General features: G+C 57.7%; 1 protein-coding gene across 3 annotated transcripts in view; it reads right to left on the reverse strand.

Annotated features, from left to right (window-relative positions):
* The window catches only part of LOC111154660 (Rho guanine nucleotide exchange factor 10 like), a 101,421-nt gene that overhangs the window by 73,268 nt on the left and 11,568 nt on the right, over positions 1–16,585 (reverse strand). For all 3 annotated transcript variants that reach the window (XM_022514451.1, XM_022514450.1, XM_022514448.1), the window contains exons 4-6: positions 9,212–9,303; positions 7,461–7,544; positions 3,364–3,533 (exon numbers count right to left, since the gene is read on the reverse strand). In XM_022514451.1, coding sequence (XP_022370159.1) covers positions 3,364–3,533; positions 7,461–7,544; positions 9,212–9,303 — 346 coding nt within the window. The remainder of the gene's footprint in view (positions 1–3,363; positions 3,534–7,460; positions 7,545–9,211; positions 9,304–16,585) is intronic.

Raw genomic sequence — 16,585 nt, forward strand, 5'->3', positions numbered from 1 at the left:
TGGATGGATGGATGGATGGATGGATGGATGGATGGATGGACGGACAGATGGATACTTGGTTGGATGGATAGATGGGCAGGTGGACAAATGGGATAGATACTTGGATGGATGGATGGATGGATTAATGGTTGCATGCATGCATGGACAGAAGGTTGATGTATTTCCTTTCAAATCAGATGTGATATTGAGTTACAGCTCTACCACTTACTTCCTGGGTGACCCTAACCATATCGTTTTGCCTCTAAGCTTCTGTCTTGACTTCTCTGATCAATAAAATGAGACTTTTAATGCAAATAATACCAATCACTTTAGGGTATTAGGAAAATCATATGAACTGCTTTGTAAACATACCACGCTAAGCAATTGTTCATTACTATTAATGCAAAGAAACAGCAGAACAGGGGTCCTTCTGAGAGTTACTCAGACTCCCCAAAGCTGTGAGAGTTGGGGTTTATACTGAGTCCTATTTCATCTGTAAATGGACACAATAAAATCATAAAGGGCCTGGCTTTACCCTGTCCCTCTGCCTCTCTCAGGATTAGAAGAACCAGGATCAATGGCAGACTGGCCAGATCCGAGCAGAGGAGTGAGCAAGGCTGAGGTCAGAGCTGGCATTTCTGCCCAGTGCCCTGGCCAGCTGGATCATCTAGGTCAGGGGCTTCTAAGGAGGTCCTTCTGCAGACCCTTCAGTCACTTTCTTTGGCAAAAATCCACCTGCTGAGGGCTGCCCTTCAAAGACCCCTGAAGGAGGGACTACACTAACTCTCCTGCAGCTGGACAGTGAGTCAGGCCCCCCATCAGACTCCAAGGACAGGGTCAAACACCACCAGATCTCTGCTGCCTGATGCCCCACAGCACACACAAGACACAGCCAAGCAATGGCGGCCCCAAACCATGCAGCCAGTGCAGGGCCAGGCATGGGAGCAGGTGGGCCCCCACCAGCTCAGGAGGGCAGAGCACAGCAAAGAAGGCTCAGCGGGGTGTTCAGGGCAGAGGTAGGCGCCAGAGGAAAGCTCCCTCCCACCACCACAGCCCCCCTGTCTTGCTGGAAGCCTGTTGTTCAGGGAACAGACAGGCCTTGGCCCATGGCCAGAGCAAATGTCCTCATGGTTAGAAATTCAAGAACCCTGCTGCAAGGTTTGCCTGCCGAGGAAGGGTCCAAAGAAGCCCCTCGCTGGAGGGTCCACAGATAAGAGGTAATGGGCAACCCCCCAGAGACTCCTCCCCTGGGGCCCAGCCACGGAGAGGGCCAGCCCCCACATTTCTCTCCCTGGCCCCTCGCATCCCCTGGGAACAAGAGCACTGGTTCAAAGCAAATAGGTGGACTGACTCAAACCCTAAACCAGAGTTCCTGGGGGTAAGGCCCTGGGGTCTGTGATTTTAATCAGCATCCCTCGAGGGGCGCCTGGGTGGCTCAGTGGGTTAAGCCTCTGCCTTCGGCTCAGGTCATGATCCTAGGGTCCTGGGATCCAGCCCCACATCGGGCTCTCTGCTCTGCAGGGAGCCTGCTTCCTCCTCTCTCTCTGCCTGCCTCTCTGCCTACTTGTGATCTCTGTCTGTCAAATAAATAAATAAAATATTAAAAAAAAAAATCAGCATCCCTCGTGATCCTGATGCCTAGGCCAGTCTGAGGACCAGCCCTGGGGAGCCCAAATTCAGCATCCGCCTGCCTCCTGCCCTCTGAGAGATGTCTGTGGTTCCCTCCGGGTCCCCAGCAAGAAGGCAAGGGGTTGGCAAAGCTGCCGCTGGGAACTAGGAGGGACTGCCAGAGGCTGAGAATGAGGGTCGGTCTGGCCTCGAGCATTTCCCGCTCACAGTATCCCAAACGAAGCTGTGGGGCATGAGTCCTGCCCTCATCTTGGGGGGCGCCTGGGGACAATGCTGGCTTCATAACCTGGACCCTTTCTCCCCTAAAGCAGGGCATGCTGTCCCTTCCCAGGACAGAAGAGGAACAGGATTCTTCCCAGGCTTTCTCCTAGGCCATTAGTCCAGCCTGGGACACCTTTCCCAGCCCCCTGCCTTCTGTGCCAGAGAAGCCCCCCTCTGACTAGCCCTATCAGCCCGTGTCCCACATGCGGCCCTAGATACTTGAGCTCGTGTTTGCAGAAAGGCGTTCTTGGCCTCATCTTTGACCAATTGCTTCATGTTTGGTATCTCCTCCTAGACCATAATGGTTGGCCAATCGGGTTGGGCCTTCCTGTCCCCATGCACCCCTGCCCGCACCCTCAGAAATGACTGGACACACAGTAGCTATCACAGATGCTTAACTTTATCCTAGCAAGATGTCAAGGCCACTTTCGGTGGCCCAGCCGATGGAGGCCCAGCCACAAGACTGGGCTCAAAAGAGACAGGCTCAATTCGCAGGCTTCTCGGGAACTTGGGAAGCCCCTCCTGGGCGGAGGAAGGTCTATCCGAAGACTCGAAGTGCAGATGCTGCCCTGGCCAGCATCTCCCCTCCAAAGGGGATCCCCAAACTCAGAAAGGGACAGGAGGCCCTAGGCAGGACTCGGAAGGTACCTGTAACCCAGCCTCATCCTGGGGCCCCTGCCTTCTCCTTGCACCACCTTTGGGTGTCTACCCATCTGTGTCTTTTCAGAAGGAGGCTGATGGGACCCAGTCACCTCTGGTGGGGCTGGGCCTGCCTGTAAGAAGCTATTCCCATGAAACCCCACACCGCTAGACTCTGCTTTCTGGTGGCTTCTATAGAACAAACGGGAGGAACAGGCCGTCTCAGGAGGAAGGAGACAATCTATCCTCTTCTTGGCTTCCATGGCTCAGAAACCAGCCGAATGACCCCTGCTCTGGGCAGAAACAAATGCATGGATGGCATTTTAAAAGACCTTGGAAAGAGGCCTTCTGGGCAACTGTTTCCTAACCACAGCAGCCCCCCTCCCCCTGCCCCTTGCTCACTTCCCCCGGGCAGAGGACTGTATGGGTCTAGGACTGGTCTCAGAATTCGTCCTGGAGGGCAGGGAGACCTAGCTGACCTGATCTAAGAGCCAACTCTCATCAGCAGGCTGGCTGCCTGAAGCCTGTCCTGAGGAGGCCCCTGCAGCCAGACCTGAGCCCATAAGCATCATGGTCCCTTGCCGGGTCTGCCGTGGGAATGGGGTGCGGTGGGGGGGAGACCTGAGCCAGGTATTAATCTCACCCATTCCAGGCTGCAGGCTCTCCATGGTCAAAGAGCAATACTGGTGGATCATTTTCTATTTTGGAGACACCTGGGCCATCTCCTTGCTCACTATACATTCCCAGGGGCCCCTGGTTGGATACGAGTCTAAGGTATGGCCCTCACCACCCTCCTTAGCCAGTCCCCAGGGGTCGCAGTGCCCTGGCTGGGATGACAGACGCCCACCCCCTTACCTTGGGCTGGAAGGACACTCGGTGCTTGGCAGGCTCTGCCTCTGGCTTGGTCTCCTCCCCCGAGTCCTCACTGTAGCTCTCGAACTCACTGGAGCTCCAGCCTAGGTCCTCCGCCTCCCTGGGCCCTCCGTCCCGGTGCACATCCTCATAGAGCAGGTTCCTCTCCACCCCTGCTGGCCAAGGGATAGGGTGGTAAGCAGAGGCCCCCATGCCAAGCCCACCAGACCCAGTTTCTGACCCAGGAAGGCAGGTTGGGGATAGGAGGTGGTCACTGTTCAGCCCTGAGGCTCCACCTCGTCTTCCTCTGATGAGCACGCAGCATCCATCTGGTTAAGGGAGGAGGACACGAGAAAATGTGGAAAGGCACACTAAATGTGTCGGGCATACAAAGTTCTCCTTAATCCCCTCCCACCACTCCTCCGTAACACTCTTCTGGTATCTGAGTGCTCACCCTGGGCCTCCGGGAATGTTTTACTGAGAAACAGAAGATCTAGAACGAAGTCCTGACTCCAGCCCTCAGCTCCAGCCCCAGCATCCTCGGGGGCAAAACAGAAATTGCCAGGACCATTAAATGAGTGGGGGATGGACCCCTCACCCCAAATCTGTGTTTCCCATGGGGGTTTGGGACGGTCCAGTAGGGGGCACCCCTAGCCCAGCATCCAAGAGGGTTCCCTCATCTTCCAAAGCTCCATGGATGAAGTGGAGGACAAAGGGCTGAGAGTCCATTGGCCAGGAGGGACAGGACCCCCAAGGCCGGAGCACACCCGTGGTCCCTGTCACATGCGGAGTGAGAGGCTGCTTCGAGATGGAGGTGGAAAAGCCACTGCCCAAGGAGTCCCAGCTGCAGCCCAGAGACCTTGGGCTTCACTCCCATCTCTCTGGGCTGCACTTCCTGGCCTGTCACCTGAAGGACTGAACTGCAGGCCCCACAAACATGAGGCCAGACCCCAAAAAGTGCACAAAGATGAACATGCTCTTGTCAATGCACAAGAAATATGGCACAAGGGGTTAAAAAACATCTGCCCAGAGCAGAGAGTTTGGTTACTGGAGAGCTCTGTGCAAGACGATGATAATAATAAGCCAAAGGTCAAGGTCAAGTAAAGCAAGTATGCACCGAGAGCTTCTAGCAAAGAGCTGAGCGCGTGGCGGGCGCTCAGCAAAGAGCAGCTGGTCCTTGCTCGCGGGCCTTCTGGGCGGGTCCAGGTGTCATCCCACTGACCCAGGGCCACCACCTCCACCCCACACGGGAGCCAGGGAGTAGGGGGACCGTGAGATTGTCACCCAAAGAACAGACACACTGAGGCTTAGCTGAGGACTCAGGTCTCAAGATGAGGGAGCATTAGGTTATTTTTAAGCAAAAGATAATAGTGACTAATGTCTCCAGGGACTGGAGCAGCTGGTGACCAGGCTGTGACCTTTACAAGGCTGGGCTGATTGTCTTATTACTGCAGCAAAGAGCCCATGACCCGTGAGCAAAGGGCCGGAGCCCAGGTCTTGGTGCTCCCTCTGAGGAAGAAGTCAGGCAGCCTCTCAAATGCCTACCCCACCCGGCACCTCCAGGAGACCCCGCCTCCCACCCACCCACACCTTCAGTATGTGAGGCCTCCCGCTGGATTGGCCCAAAGCCCTAAGTTCCATCGGCAGGGCACAAGGAATCACCTCCTCATTAGGAAGGAGACAGAACAGGGGCCTGGAGAGGACACGTGGTTTGCCCGGGGCCAGACAGAGCAGGGAGAAGGGGCCGAAGACTCCTAGGCCAGGCTCCCTCCATTCGCCACACTGCCTTGTGCTGAGGCCTGCCAACCCTACCATCCCCCGGGCTCATTTAGAAATACTCTCTCTAGGGGCGCCTGGGTGGCTCTGTTGGTTAAGCAACTTTTGGCTTTGGCTCAGGTCATGATCTCAGAGTCCTGAGATCAAGCCCCACGTCAGACTCCGCACTGAGCACAGAGTCTGCTTGTCCCTCTCCCTCCCTCTCTGCCCTCCCTGCCTTGCTTGTACAGTTGCACTCTCCCTAAAGTAAATAAATGAAAAAAGGAAGGAAGAAAAGGAAGGAAAGAAGGAAGGAAGGAAAGAAGGAAGACTCTCTCCAGTGCAGAAAGCGTCACCAGATCCCTGAGCCTGAGCCAAATCCTCAGCCTTTGGGGACCCTACAGAGATCCTGGTTCCCACCCTCTGCTTCCTGGGGCCTCAGCCTTCACTAACAGCTTCCCTTCCCTTCCCACGGACGGCCCACCACCAGCTCAGTGCTCTGTGCCAATTTTCTCGTGGCATCCTCACCCGCCAAGGATGCCGCTATTACCGCCCCAATACTACAGATGAAATGGACTGAGGTCCAGACAGACAAAGCAGTTCTCTGGTGTGACCACTCCCCCTCCACCCAAAGCATCAGGATGATATTCTGTGAGGTCAGGATGAAATTGTGATTTTATATGAAGAAGCCGGGGCCCAAAGGCACTGAGCTCTGTGCCCTCACCCATGGCAGAACTGGGATCTGAAGCCAGGGCTGGATGTGCGGCCTGCCCCTTGGCACTTAACCTCCTCTCTGAGCACCCGCTGAGCCCCCAGCGGTCCGTGAAGGTTGGTGCTGGGCCTGGGCAGGTGTGATGCCAACAGCACCCGTGTTGCCTGGGCAGGGTACCCACCCACGGAGGGCCAGCCACAGCATCAGGGGACTCAACCCTCCCACAGCCCCAAGGGTGGGAGCCGTAGGATGGGTGGGCTCAGAGCTTACTCCTTGGCCACCTCCTTTTCACCACGTTAGGGACAAGTGCACGATGGCATCTCAGTGTTCAGTGGAGTCTGAGGCCAAGTGAGGAGTTGCTTGATCTGATTCGGGTGGGAAAAGAGCCCAAAGGGGTGAAACAGTGGACCCCAAGCCACTCCCATCTCTGGGATCTGGGACCTTCCGACAAGACCTCACTGCCTCCCAACAGTGTGCCCTTTCCCCTTCTCTGCCTGGATTCAAGTGAGTAACAGGCAGGGATGATCCAAGCACCCCCTGGCTTGCTGAAGGGGTGAGCTTATCATTAGCCCACCTGTCCCTGCTCCTGGAACAGGAGTCAGGAGTGTGGCTCTGGGGGCCCTGGGGCCTTCTCCCGTTATCTGCGTGGCTCTCCCTTTGGACTGTGCACAGCCCAAGGATGGTGATGGCCACCCCATCAGACTAGAAGCTCCTTGAACACAGGCTGTGTGATCAGCAGCTGGTGGCTTAACTTCTCTGATGCCAGTGTCACCCGGAGCCATTAAGCCCTGCCCTGCAGACCTCCAGGGCTTGACCAAACATGCGTCCTCTGTCGGAGGATGCCACCCAAACCCTCCTGGGGTAGGGGACAGAGCAGAGGACTTGGAGTCAGAATAACCAGGTTCAACTCCCAGCCCCGCCTCTTTCCTTGTCTGTACAATGGAGCCATGATACCCCGGATCAAAGTTTCTAAATAGATTCCAGCAAACAAAGCGTGAGGAGTAGCGGGCCTAATGTGTTCAGGCAAAGATGGCTCTCACTGGGAACAGTTACCAACCAGTTACCAACCAGGCCTCCCTGGGTCCGGGTGGTGCTCTCTCCGGTTGGGTGACTATACTGGGGCTGGGGGGCAGCCCAGCTCAGGCCGACTTAACCCCCCCCCCCCCGCTGCTCCCCCCCTACAGCCACAATCTCCCAGCCTCCCTGGCCCAGAGCGGGGTGCAGGCAATCCTCTCTGCACCAGCGGTCAGGTTTAACGAGCTGTCCTTTCTCCCCTAGCAGCTGGGAAGCCTGGGCTACCTCCCCGTTCTCCCGAGACAGGAAATGGAGTCTAGGGGAGGTGAAATGACTGGCCTGGGCCCCGCAGCCGCGGGGGGGGGGGGGCGCAGCCAGGGGGTCCCCGCAGCCAGGGGGTCCCCGCCCAGCCCAGCCCCTGCCGGGCCTGGCCACGCCCCCAGCAGGCTCCAGCCGCTCCCGGGACGCCGGCGGTGGTTGGCTAAAGCCAGAGGGAGGGGCATGGCAGGGTGGGGCGGGGCAGCGAAAGAGCAGGAGCAGACCCTCCCCGGACCCGGCTCCCCCTTCCCGCCCCGCGCCCGGGCCCTGAAGTCCGCCGGGAAGCACGGAGGAGGCGTACCGGGTTGATGGGCATCCAGGTTCTCGCACGGCACGTCGTCGTAAATCACATCTTCTTCCAGGGCGGGGAAAGTGAACCGGTCGACTGGGAGCGAACGGAGAGGACAGGGGCGCTCAGGCGGCTGTGGCGCCTGGGCGGAGGCGGCTGCCGGGCTGACAGCAGGACTGCACCAGCCGGCCGCTCCCTGCCGCCGCCCCGCAGCCTGACGGCTCCGCCAGCAGCCCGAGCCCGGCCCCTCGGGAGCCCCTGCCGGCGGCTCTCCCAGGACTCGGTTCGGCTGCCTCTCCCTGCCCCCCAGCCCTGCGAGGCGTTCTCCCAGTGAGGACAGCAGACCCCCCCCCCAACTGCCTCCCTGCCCCGCACAAGCCTGCCCATCTGGCTGACGCCGCAGCTGCTCCAGACACCCGCAGGGAGCAGACCCAGCACCTGTGCCCTGGGGTCCGGGAGCATCTTCAGTGGCCCAGACCCTCAGGACTACCCAGAAGGAGCTACCTCCCACCCAGAGGTGGGCCAGGCAAAACAGCCCTACTGAGTACAGGGAATGAGGGGGTGGCGGATGGATTTGGAGAGTGGGGTTAAGGAGAGCTCCCCTGCCAAAACTCAGCCAGCAGGGTCCTGACTGGTGAAAAGTTCAGCAAATGAACACATCCCTCTACCAACGTTTTGCTGGGCGGGCAATGAGCAGGGCACAGCGCCCACTCTGCCCCCCATTAACAGCCATCAGGATGTGCCAGTTAAGGAGGTCTCCCCTCAAAACCGTGTCCCCAAGCTCTGTCCTCTTTAAAGGTGTGCCTCCCAGCACAGAGCTAGGGTTTGGAAAACCAGTCCCCACCCTGATGGGAGCGTCTTCACCTCATCACCCTTTCTGAGAAGACAAGGGGCCAGATGGGCTCTGAAATCCCCACTGTGGTCCCAGAGCCCAGGTAAACCTCACCCTCAACCCCCTCTGGCACCCCCCAGAAGGATTCTGCCTCCCACATGGTTCTGAGACCTGCTCACTCTCTCCAGGTCCCTAGTTCCTGCCATCAGCCTCCCTCTCCCCGACAGCCTCCTCCCTAGGCTGCAGCCCACCTGGCCTTGTCTAACAGCTTCACTCCCATCCCATTCCCACCCCTGGCTCTCGTAGTTCCCTGTTGCCTTCAGAAAAGCATGGCTGGGAGGTGCAGAAGGAGCTGGGGACACGGCAACCTCGCCTCCCCCATTGATCGCTTGGGTGCTACCCTCTATCACACCGCGGCTGCAGCTTCCCAGGTCCCCTCTCCCCCCAGGGGCTGGGGCTCAGGCTCCCGCACAGGCACCCCCTGTCTGGATGCGCTTTTTCCCAACCCCTGCTCTCTCCTCCCTGCCCTCAGGACTCCTGGGTTCCCCTCACTCCCACCTTCCCCTCCTGGCACCTGGCCTTCTGGAAGGGAACTGCTGGCCTATGTGGCTGGTTCCACTCCTGGAGGGACCTCATCGTCGGCCCCACTGCCAGCCCAGCAGCCCTGATGTAGGAGCTTCTGAGTATTTGATGAGCAGATAAATGGCCAAATAATGACCACAGCTCTCATCAGGCCACAAACGGGGACAACTCCCAGCATGGGCAGCGGCCAGTCCCTCTCAGAGCTGCCACCAAGCCCACGGCAGCCCACACAGTGAGGATGACCCGATGGCTTATGAGAGCCCCCACTGGCCCTCTGGGCCTGAAGAAGGGTCTCTGAGGTTATCCCGGTCCACCCTCCTGGGCTAAGACGGGGCTGGGGGGCACTTACTCCGGCGGGAGCTCTTCCGCTTCCAGCTGGAACGCCGGACCCCGGAGAGAGCAGCGTCCCCAGCATCCCCGTTGCTCACCACGGGTGGCACCCTGCGGGCCAAGAAACGGTGTCATTGAGCCAGCAGGGACTGGGACAGGGCTGCCGAGCAGGGAGGGACAGGACAGCGGGCTCCGAGAAGCCTCTGGCCACCCCATACCCAGGGGGCAGGGCACATAAGGCACAAGGGGGGGGCGGGTGGAGGGTCAGGAGCCGCTCGCCCCCAGAGCTGTGAGTCCAGAGAGCTGAGGAGGCCAGGCTGGGCTGGCCTTGAACAAGCCCCTTCCCCTCTGAGTTTCCCCATCCTTATAAGGCACCATAAGACCACAGTGATAAGGATCAGGGGCCTTCCCCTGCAAGGGCGCCCGTCCCTATCCCAGGGCAGACACGGGGGCTCTCCATCTCCCATCATCCCACGTGCAAAGTGGGGGTGAGGATTGGGGGAACCCTGCCTCCTGTGAGAAACAAGGTCATGCAAAGCCTCACTAGACCAGATATGGGAGACCGAGCTTCATGCCCCCCACAGGTGAGAAGGGGCCGGACCTCCAAGCCCGCTTCCCTGCAGCAGGGACTCGATGGGAAAACCGGTGAGGTGGCTCTCACCAGCTCCACCAGGCGGCCAAGTGGATTATCTCTGGCAGCGGCGCGCGGAGACATTGACAGGCTGTGATGAGTGGGTGTCTCCCCTCCGCATCACTATAACCCCACACCCACAACCCCAGTCTGACCATGGGAAGAGCGCTGGACAAACCCAGACATTCTATCAGACATTCTACAAACCCCTGCTGCTACTCCCTGACACTCCCAAGATCTCGCAAAGCAAGGCACCAAAGGGGCTAAACCGACGATCCCAGAACAGAAAAGGGCATAAGAAGAAAAATGTGGAATCTGGAGAAAGCCTGGAGTTCAAGGAATGGTAGTGCGCCCAGCCGGCTTTCTCAGGTCTGGGCAACGTTCCATGGTCCCATAAGATGTGAACCATGGGGAAAACTGGCTGTTGGGTATACAGAACTCCTGATGACTTTTCTGTCCATCTAAAACTATGCCAGAGTGAATGTTGACTTTGTTTTTAAGTCCAGCCTCAGAAAAACAAAGACCAAACCTGCCAATCCAGAAGGGAGGCACCTGTAAAGGTCCAAGATGGCAGCCACCGTTGCCAAGAATTCGAGGCAACTTCCTGGCCCCTGAGCCCCAGGAGGAGGGGGAGAGACGCACACCAGGATGGTGCAGGGAGCAGGGAGGGAGGAGGTGGTGGGGAGCACCTCCCATGAGCAGCTGGGACAACGTGGATCCTGCCTTCTTCCCACCTGCAGGTGCTGGGCGGAGGAACCCGCCCAAGATCACACTGCCAGAATGGCAGAGCCCGACCGAGAAGCCAGCCCGCCTGGTCCCAGAGGGCCTCGTCCAACCGCAGCTCAGGTGGAAGATGGAAACGTTCTGTCTGTGCCATCTCCTGAGCCACGCGTGGCTGCTGCGCCCTTGGAATGTAACGTGTGGAAGTTAATTAGTGGAACTCACTAAAGAACTTCAGTTGGAATCGTGTCACCTTAAGTCATTTAATTTTCAAGAGCCACCTGTGGCTAGTGGCCACGTACAGGACAGTCTGGTCGCCCTACACCACTGGCGGAGCAAATCTCTGCTCAGGTTTTCCTGCCAAAAGTCAGCAGTGTCATCCCCCAGGCGTAACCCATGGACATCTTTTTTTTTTTCCCAAAGATTTCATTTATTTATTTGATAGACACAGATCACAAGTAGGCAGAGAGGCAGGCAGAGAGAGAGGGGGAAGCAGGCTTCCCGCTGAGCAGAGAGCCCGATGCGGGGCTCCATCCCGGGACCCTGGGATCACGACCCAAGCCGAAGGCAGAGGCTTTAACCCACTGAGCCACCCAGGCGCCCCGTCCACGGACACCTTGAAGGTGCTGAATCCAGCCACTCAGACAGAGCCGAGCCCTTCCAGCCCAAGTTGACATGAGCTTGGTCCCAACCACTGGCTCTCTTTGCTCTGACAGGTCACCCATGACGATCTGGGACCATTCAGAAGCACCTATTCCTTGCTGCTTGTTTTGCTTTGTATTTTCAGGAACGTATACGAGGCAGTTACTGTCATCCTCATCCCACAGACGGAGGAAGACTTGCAAAGACTCGGAGCTGCTTAGCCAGACTCGCTCGCTCAGTGCATCAGAGGGAGCTGGGACCTACGGCCCAGCCTGTCTGCCTACAAAGTCTGTCGTCTTAAAGCCAGACCACCTGGAAGGAGGGAGGTGGCTTTTATATATTCAAGCACATCACGTATTTGCTGTGTCACGAGGCTACTGAAACTTGCTTGGCTATTCAGATATTCTTCTTTGTAAAGGGAAGGAGAAAAATAGTACTGGGCAAGCACCAGTTCAAGTCTCTGTCCAGGAGAAATCCTAACAGCCAGCCCCAAGGCTGCTGTGCGGTTCAACCAGAGAACTCTCAAGAAGGCCCTGAGTAAACTCTGAAGGTGACATCAAGGGGCAGTGGGTATTTTCAGGAGAGGTCAGGCATCTTTAGAAGGGATCTGGAAATAATTTCTGACGTACTAAAAGCCGGGAGTGGCTGAAACCTGAGCCTCCAGGCTAAGCATCACCAAATCACAGTGAAGCTGATTTTATTTTATTTAAGTAATTTAATTTTAAATAACCGCCTGTGGCTAATGGCCACTGTAAGAGGACAGTGTAGATCTGAGCCAGCTACACGATTAGAGAAGCTAGTCTGGGTGTCCTGGGCTGAGGAGTGGGGGATCTTACAGCACAGAGAAACCACCTTCGTGCCAGCCCCCACTGCCTCCATGGCTGAGACAAACAGAAGGGGAGCCCCGAGGGCGGGCAAGGGCCGGGGCCAACAGGTGCACAGGCCTTCTCAGGCTCAGACCACCCCCCCAGCCCTGCCCCACACTTGGCTGGTACCTGCCCTGGACCCTGTGCTGTGCTGAATGCTCGAGGAGGACCCGTGAGCACCAGTTCATGTATTATCGTGACTATTTTACGGAAGAGAAAACAGAGATCCCGAATAGCAGAGTGCCTCGCCCCAAGTCGCCTGCCTGGCCTGCAAAGCCCAGCTCTGGAAAGCGGCTCTGCTGCCCCCCAGCCCCCAGCAGGTGTCTCCCCTGCAGACAGACCTCTCAGGCAAGGGAAAGCAGAACTTGGCAAGCAATGAGGCTGGGGGCACCTTCTCCCCCTTGCCCCTTCCCACCGCCCAGCGAGGCCACCGCCCCACTTTACATCCACCAGAAGACAGCCTCTCCCAGCTGCTGCCCTGCATCAGTTCTGCTGAGAACAAACACTCGGGGGGCCTCCCCAAAGGTTCCCGATAACCAAAGAGCCAGAAAAGGCCATTAAGAGGCCATTTATCTCACGCTTATCCTCCTGCACTTTCCAGGCGTACCCGAATAAGGCCCGCCACTGAGATGACAGCAGCCTCACAAGGTGAGCCCACTGCCCCCAGAATGCAGGGGAAAGGAGCCAAGCCCGCGGAGAGGAGCAGAAAACAGGGAGTTCGCTGAAAACTAGTGGATGGGAGACAGAAGAAAGTATGCCTCCCAGTCCCCCAACACCAGTGTCCCCTGTCCACCAAGACTGAGGTCAAGCACTCTGGAAGGCCACCATGCAGCTCCAAGTACCCTCTGTGCCCACCTCCTTGCTCTCCAGGGGAAAGCCAAGGACGAGAGGGGAGTGAACACCCTGTGACAGCGGGGACCCGTTCTGTCCTGGCCTCCCCATTCCAGGAGCCACACTCAGTGATGGCGGATGCCAACCCAGCCTGTGTTAGACGAAAGCTCCAGTCCAGAGAACAGCCATGCCTCAGCCCCACAGCTGCTGGTCCAGGCCCCAGTTTCTCAGTGAATCTCTCTGGACGGTAGATTCCACAGGGGGTCCCTTTCCCGGGGGCCACACAGCAGGGACAACCCCCCCAAACTCGAATGGCCTGAGGATTCCTGGCAGGCTGGGCTCATGCCCCTGTGCTCATGCACCCAGACACCCTCAGGCACACACGGGGCATCCCAGGGCCTTTTCCAGCACAAGGAATGAAGAATGTAAAGGAGGAAGAAATCCCACCTTTGGGGAAGAGAAAGGACCAGAATCAGGCCTGGACAGTGGGGCTTGCCCAGGACGGTCCTACTCAGAATGTCGCCCCTCCAGAAATCTGCCACTATCCCCACATCCAAGAGACACAAAAGAAAGACAGAAGTATGAAACCCAGATTAACCCCACTGCCAGATGTCTTTTCAGCCCTGGCCGCTTTCCAGTTTATGTAACACCTGAAGGCTGGAAGGGCCTTAAAGATCGTCTGGTCAGATGGCTCAAAGCAGCTGTATCTGCCGTCACCCGAAAAGCTCCCAGCAGGTACCGGCCAGGGCCCCTGCTCCGAGATTCTGAGCCAGTGGTCGGGAGGTACCTGCCCTGGATCAGTGTTTCTAAACCCCGCTGCCCCCCTGTGTGGCCAGGGTCAAGAACCAGGCTCACAGGAATTGAGGGGTGAAGACTTCATTCCAGAGCAGACAGACCGGGGACAAAACCACCGCTCTGCCCCTTGGCTCTGCCAGGACAGGTGCCGAGGGGTGAGTAACAGCTTCTGTTCCTTGCTGTGACGATTCACGAGATAACTCATCTGTGAAATGGGGCAACACGGCCTCCCTCCCAGGGTGCGGCTAAGGAGGAAATCAAGAAAGCACTTGAAATGCTTAGTAGGGGATCTGGTGCTTGACACACGCTCTTGATACGCTACCTCCTCTCCATCCCTGCTCCAGGCACAGGGTCTCCAATGGGGGGCGGGGAGGGCACATCGCAGCACCCCCAGTCCGCATGCATGGGTCTCCTCACAGCCACAACCCGGCAATGCACCTCCTGCCGAAGGGTGCCGGGACCCAGTCCGTCTGTCCCGGGCCACCCCCTACCTGGTCACGAACCCACTTACTGAGTGGGTAATGAGGTGATGCCAGGGGAAGTCTGGGGAGGGCCCCCCGACTTGCTATCCACAGCACAGTCCTCCCTGAGGAGCGAGCGTCAAGGCCCCCAGGGGACACCCCTCTGGACACACAGCCACGGATACCCACCCAGACCCCGCCTCTGGCCTTCTGCCCCAGGGTGCATGCGCCTCCCTGACATTGGAGGACCCCGGGCTCGGTGCTCAGGTCAGATGGTGGCAGGCACCACACTCCCAGCACTAACTCATGCAGGTTCTCACAGGAAAGTGCTCATGATCTGCAACAAGGACAGAAAACGAGCCACGAGACAGCACATGCGATAAAACCATAGTTCTAAAAAAATGATGTGCCCTTGCCGAACCTGCACAGCCCTGAAGCCCGACAGGGATGCACCGTCGTGGGATTAAAGCTCGAGTGAGTCAATCATCTTCTGTACTTTTTTATTTTTCTACAACAAACATGTGTGCTTGTTCCAAGAAAGAAAAAGAGGAAAGACACGCATCTCTAGAAACGTTAAACAGCACGCTGGCCAGCGTGGGTCCGGCGTGCCCTGGGGTCAGCCCCAGACATACAAGCACCCTTTGGGGACAGCCACAGAGAGCAGCTCTGTGGCCGGGCATCCAGTCCCCTATGTCTCATTTCCTCCCCTGATGGCTCCAGCAGCTGGTCTGTCCCACTTTACAGGGAGGAAGGGGAGGGTTAGGCAGGTAAGGCCGCCCACGCGTCCCGGGTTGCAGAGCTCGGGTGTAGGGCGGATGGGATCCAAACCAGATCGGTGAGGCAGACCTCAGTGGGTTAAACACCGATTCTGGAAGCCCAGCCTAGTGGGTTCAGGCCTGGCTCTGCCTCACCTCAGCTCTGTGATGACACGAGGCTGATGCCATGTTCCCTCTGACCTGGTTCTGCATCTGTGAAGTGGGCATTATCACTGGGCCCGCCTCTGAGGGTGTCCTGAGGGTAAACAAGGTAAGGCACGGAGAACTTGTAGAACGGGGCAGGGCCCACAAAAATGACACAGCCAGGCACAGAATGGTGGCACCCCCTCCCCCAAGGGCAGGGACCGTCTGCTGGGTCACCGTGGGGCCTGGCGCCTCAGAGGCACTCCGCAAAGCTGATGGAGTGATGGAAGACGGAGGTGAAGGGCGAGGGGCTCCCAGCCAGCCAGCCAGTCAGTGGAATACTGGCCAAGGGCGGCCCGGGCACCAGCCTGGGCAGGCCAGGAGGACTGCAGAGGGAGGGCAAATGGAGCCCTGTCCTCTGGCTGTGAGCTCAGGGGCCAGCAGCCCCGCACCAGGGGCTGCACCCCTCTGGGTCTGCACAGTAGGATCCATAACAGTGCCCCCTTTCCAGCTGCGTTCGTCTCCTTACTGCTACTGCGACAAATCACAACACAGATGAATTATCCTGTGGTTGTAGAGGTCAGACGTTTAAAATGGTTTCCCCTAGGGTAAAAGCAAGGTGTTGGCAGGGCTCTGCTCTTCTGGGGGCGCTGGGGAGAAGCCATTCCCTTGGCTCTTTCCAGCCTCCGGAAGCAGTCAGTATCCCCTGACTTACGGCCCCTCCTCTATCTCCAACGCCATCAGCATGGCCTCTTTCGATCTCCCTCTGACATGGACCCCCCTGCGTGTCTCATAAGGACCCGTGTGATTCCACTGTGCCCACCTGGAGAATCCAGGACAATCTCTCCCTCTCAGATCCTTAACTTGTATCTGCCAAATCCCTTTCCCATAGACCGTAACAGGTTCACAGGCGCAGGGGGTTAGGACATGGCACTTGGTGGGGGGAGAGGGGTGCATTACCCTGCCCACCACAGCTGTGAGAACTGCAGTGAGATGTGTGGAAAGGACCAGAGAAACTATAAAGTCGTGCACATGTAAGCTATTAGTACTGGGACTTCTTTGGGCCGGGCACTAGGGATGAGGGATGTCTGAGGCTACGGCTTGTCATCCTGTGGCTGCAGAGATCCAGGGCTGGACTCCACGAGATTTCCGACCGGGCACTCAGTGCAACAAATGGGCACACGGCTCTCTTTTTTGGAAGAGACTGTGTGGCTTTTCTGCCGGGTACCTCAGTGCCGCTCCTTTCATGCTGCGATCCAAAGGCCACAGCTCAGATGTGGAAACCCCTCATAACCAGAGGTGGAGAGGAAAGAGAAACAAAAACAGAAAAATAGAGCTTTTCCAAGATGGGGCCTAGCAAGGAGCCAGAGAGAGAGGTCTCTAATGTTAAAGGGGCCTGGTCCCCATTATCCTCCAATGAGGGAATCCACTGGCGGGAGCTGATTTCTGCCAGGCCTCGGGCCCCACATGGACCGCCCCCAAGACAGGACACAGGAGGCCAGAAATGCTCCGGATTTGCAGAAACAGTGAGATTAAGGGCAAGGCTGG

The sequence above is a fragment of the Enhydra lutris genome, unplaced genomic scaffold (assembly GCF_002288905.1).
Source record: "Enhydra lutris kenyoni isolate GAN:26980312 unplaced genomic scaffold, ASM228890v2 scaffoldscaffold38, whole genome shotgun sequence".
In the NCBI taxonomy this organism is placed as follows: domain Eukaryota; kingdom Metazoa; phylum Chordata; class Mammalia; order Carnivora; family Mustelidae; genus Enhydra; species Enhydra lutris.